The sequence below is a fragment of the Arachis duranensis genome, chromosome 5 (assembly GCF_000817695.3).
Source record: "Arachis duranensis cultivar V14167 chromosome 5, aradu.V14167.gnm2.J7QH, whole genome shotgun sequence".
In the NCBI taxonomy this organism is placed as follows: Eukaryota; Viridiplantae; Streptophyta; class Magnoliopsida; order Fabales; family Fabaceae; genus Arachis; species Arachis duranensis.
Window position 1 is genome coordinate 93,061,422 of NC_029776.3, and position 4,697 is coordinate 93,066,118.

Sequence of the window (4,697 nt, forward strand, 5' to 3'; positions counted from 1 at the left end):
TAAGAACCCAAACCCAAGAACATGAGTTATGAATTTCAGATTCCTAATGTCTGCCTCCATCTTTCCCATCCGCCATGCAAAGTTCATCTTCCTGTCACCATCATCATCTCTTGCAACAGCTCTTTCAGACAACTCCTCTTGCACAAAATCAGCCCAGGCGAATAACCCACACCATCTTTTTCTACTTGTCTGCAACCAACCAAAAAAATCAACCAAAAAATTTTTTCAATCAGCTACAAATCATTTACCTTTACTCACATTATAGTTGGAGCAACCAAAGAAGGGCTTGTAGGATGCGACTCCGTCCCTGACCACCTTAGCACCGGGCGACAACCACAGCCGCACCAGTCCGGAATCCATCCCTGCATGCTTTGCGTAGTGCTTCTTCTCCAGTTCTCCGTCGACGATGACCGGTTGGAACTTCCTGCAACATGGCTCCCACTTCCTCTCATGAGGGACAGCTATTGGTGTACACAACAGATGTAGAAGGAGACGTTGATAGAGAGAACCACATTGAGGGGAGGCCAACAAAATTTTAGGGTTTAAACATGAAGACAGGGACTACATTGAAAAATTTTACAACACAAACCACGTCATCTGTACACTATGGCGTCCATCGTGGCAGTGGCTGTGCCACATAAGCAACGCTGTCGCTGAGTCACGCCGGAAATTCACCGAAGGACCATTATGTTGGCCGGATCGCAATCTAAAAGATATAAATAGTGCAATTAGAATCTCAAGAGCTAAATCGGTGCATGTGCTAATTGAACATAAACATACACCTCGAAAAACTTCGGTTTATGGTAGATCCATAAAAGCTTTGGAAATAAAATAACCAAATCTAGTGATTCTCTTATTTAATCAGAAGTAGACAAAAATAAACTTGACTGTCAAGTGACTTAGCTGCTTTATTCAAGTAATTAAGTATCCGAAATAACAATTAAAACTATTTTTGCAATATAGTATATAATCTTAAATGTTACATTATATAAGGTCAAGGGTTTTTTTTTGGTTGAAAGGTAAAAAAAAAAAGGATGAAAATTTTCACAAAATAAATATCATGAGTAAACCCTATGAAATTCATTATAAAAATTTTCATCCAATTTTCACCTTACACCCTAAAAAAAGAAAGACACTATTATGTGGTACTTATTCTTTTTTCCCTCAAGAAAAGAAATAGCCATACATTCATCATTAATAAATGAAAGCAAAAAGACCAAATTAACCCCCCCAACAAGCTTCCTTCAGAAATGGTTCATTTTTCTCTATACGGGTTGTGTAGCTCTGTTTGGCTGCTGAAGACTTTCATTGGGGAATTGCTTCGAAACATCCGATAGCGCCGCAGCTGCCGCCGCCGGAGTCATGGATTGGTACTGAGAAGTCAATGGAGCTGTAGTAGCTTGTTGCTGTTGTGTGTAGTATGCAGCTTGATCTTGCACAGTGCCACCACCATATTCATAGCCGTAATTAGCACCACCACCTCCACCACTACCAGATGGAGCCACAGCAATGTGCTGTGGTGGTGGTGGTGGTTGATGGTGCTGAACTTGGGTCAAACCCACATACTGTGGTTGTTGCTGAAAGTGACTAGAAGGTATTTGAATAAATGCCTGAGTAGTTTGTGGTTGGGTATTTGGCCTAGGAGGGTAAATTGGTAATGTGCCATCTTTGTATGCTGTTGTTGACACTGCAGGAGCAGCAATACTCTGGGGTACTAGTGGTCTACCTGATGCTACCATGTTAGGATCAGCAATGTTGTGTTGCAATGTTACATTGTATGGTTGTTGTGTGTGTCCAACAGGCATAACATAAACTGGTTGATACTGTTGCTGTTGTTGAGTTTGGGGAATTGGATGCTGGTGAAGTGTTGGTTGTGATGGCAGCGGTGGCGGCGGTGCGTAAACTGGGTAGTAAGATGACACTGGCACTGTATTGGTGGCGGCCGCAGGGTGGTGAATGTAGGGGCTGCTTGCTTGCACAAATTGCTGGTGGAGTTGCTGGTTTTGATCCAATTGTGGAGGTAATGTGTAATTTGGATCCTGAATTTGTTCTCTAATTTCAATCTTGGCATTGCTTATGGTAGGAGCTTTGTTATCTACATGTGAAGGTTGGACTTGTTCTTGATAGTACACATTCTTCGAGAAAGAATTTGTTGATGCAATGCTACTACTGTCACTGAAAATATTAACCAATAACAGTTAATTTCAATAAACTAATTGTCATCACCTAAATTGATTCTTACGAGTTTGATATGATTCAACAGAAGAAAGAGTTTAAGGATAAAAAAGAAAGAAACCAGAAACAGATATCATATATAGATCAAGAAAAAAAAATTAGTCTCCTGCAGATTGGTTTGTTGACAATTTATGCCCAGAGAATTTAAAAATCTAAAGTTTCTTTTCTTCTGGGGGCTAAATTGTTGGCATTTCAAACATCTGAAGACTAAATTGGTGGTTTACTTGGCAAAAATTAGTTACCAACAGATATGAATAGTAGATACCTTGCAACTGAATCTGGAGAAGGTAAACTCACACCACCACCAGTCCTTGGTTGCACAAGTTGCAATGGTAAAGGAGGCTTCCCAAACCCAAGAGGAACACCAGGATCTGATCTCTCATCCTCAGAGATAATAAGCCTATTCATGATATCACTACTATTGCTAGTAACCATTGCTGCTGCAGCCAAACTCATAGTTGCAGGCACTGCAGCAGGCATAGCCACAGTAGAGGGAACAACAACAAACCCTTCATCTCGCCTCACACCACTTGCGCCAATTTCATCGACACGAACCCGGATGGGTGGGAGATTAGCCATTGAAGGAGAAGAAGCTGATGAAGGTGAGCCAGGCAGTGAATTCACAGCTACAACATCCTGCAAATTTTTCACCTTGTTGCTATTGTTGTTATTGTTGCCAGTGATATTATCAGTCAGAGCCAAAGACTCTGCCACTGCCGCAGCCTGAGCCTCCAAGTTGTTGCTTGAACCACTAGCTGAAACAGCAGGGCCAACACCATCAAGGTTTACAATGGTTTCTCCTGCTGCGGAATCTGACACTCCCCTTGTGAGCATCCCCGAGTTGTTGAGCGCATCCACGAACCATGTCTCAGATTTCGCATCATCAAGGAGTGATCCCATTGAAACAGTGGTCTCTGGCTTGGAGAAGAACAGGAACACCCTGAGTCTTGAAGGTGAAGCCTTCAGGGTAGATGCTGATGCTGCAGCCACACGATCATACTCTTCGATCATGTTGTCAAGGTCTTCATCAGTGGTGACAGAGATGAGGTTGTCAAGGTCCTCGTTTGGTAATTGGTACTTGAGTGTGAAGGGTCTTCCATTGAGTAAAGTGCGGGAAAGGCGCAAACAGAGGTCCTTTAGGGTTGAATTGCGATCCACCACCACAATTCTAGTGTCACCACCTATGTAACTGAGGGACTTATCATGGGGGCGTGGCATGATGTGGCCACCGTAGCTGCACATGAGGCGGAGCTTGGCGCCTGGGACCGGCACAATAAGCTCATCATTCCATGTTTCACCGATACGACAGCGCGGCGAGGATTCAACCGAGTCAGGGTTGTTTGTTTGAATTGATGTGGCAGTGGCAGCCATGACAGTGGTGGGAGCCATGGTGGATGGATGTGGTGGCATTGCTGGTGGCTGTGTTGGTGGTGGATCCATTCTTAATGGTGGTGATGGTAGTGCCTTGTCTCTTTGCTCTGTTTTGAAACAGAGTGAAAACAGGGGAGAAACAGAGGAGAGGTAGCAAAGTTAGTGGATGGTTATATACAAATATTCTTTACAGGTTTGATTTGATCCAAAGTGGGATTTATTCGTTTTTATTGTGTTATGACTTTATATATTTTATGAGTGAAAAAAAGCAGGGAAAAAAAAAAAAGATGCCTTATCAGCAAATAGAGGCACAGTCTGTTATACAACTTGGTTTATAGCTGTGTTTAGTACCATTCCAGCTTTTTATCAAAGTATTCAATCAGAAGTTTCAAGGATCAAAAAGTTATAAAATTTAAAATAATAATAATAAAATAAAAGGTAAAGATTCAAAGTAAAGTGGCATAGAATCACTTCATTCAAGCTTTCCCTTGTATTTGGGAATTTGCCTAGGATACTTCTATTTCATTCTCAATTCTTAGATTCTTTAGGTGAGGGTAACTGATGTATTGTGTGGCCCAAATGAGAGAGTATAGGTTAGTAATTTTGTGTGCTTAATATGTGATGTCAGTAATTCACACAAAAATGTTTAAAGCACACCACCTTCCAGATGGGAAAAAAAGTTAGCACTTTAAATTACTATTGGATGATTGCGATTTGCAAAGTTGCTGTAGCATTCCTTGTTAATGCCGTTATGGTCTTTGTTATCTTGAGTCAACTAGAATATTAAATTAAAAATATGACATTATTTAATGTATCATGTGCAGGTGATATGGTCAGTTGAGTATGCAGAAGAGACGAAATTTATTTGAATTTTACCTAAAATGTATTTCAGAGTTTGCATCTGATCTTAATGCTTTTAATTTGTCTAGTTTGATGCCAACTTTGCTGGTAAGCTTCTTTATTTTCTCACAACTCTTACAAGTTAAAACAATAAATCTGCACAAAAAGAAAAAAAAAATAAAGACTGAAGAGACAAGTGAAACTAGTGTAATATAGTATGATCTTTCAGTGAATGAATTTAGGACAAACAA

The 4,697-nt window shown here is 40.7% G+C and overlaps 1 protein-coding gene across 1 annotated transcript; it reads right to left on the reverse strand.

The window, feature by feature from the left end:
• Positions 1-1,061: 1,061 nt before the first annotated feature.
• LOC107490688 (uncharacterized) lies at positions 1,062-3,806 on the reverse strand. The gene is made up of 2 exons (XM_016111498.3): positions 2,501-3,806; positions 1,062-2,175 (listed from the first exon to the last, which is right to left on the reverse strand). Exons 1-2 carry the CDS (start codon positions 3,673-3,675, stop codon positions 1,266-1,268), a joined length of 2,085 nt encoding a protein of 694 aa, XP_015966984.1. The 5' UTR covers positions 3,676-3,806; the 3' UTR covers positions 1,062-1,265.
• Positions 3,807-4,697: the final 891 nt, after the last annotated feature.

Bases quoted from the DNA above. Each gene is read 5' to 3' on its own strand.
- LOC107490688 (XM_016111498.3), bottom strand. From the start codon at position 3,675: ATGGATCCACCACCAACACAGCCACCAGCAATGCCACCACATCCATCC. The intron at 2,176-2,500 runs GTATCTACTATT...TAATATTTTCAG, and splicing joins TCTCCAGATTCAGTTGCAAG to TGACAGTAGTAGCATTGCAT.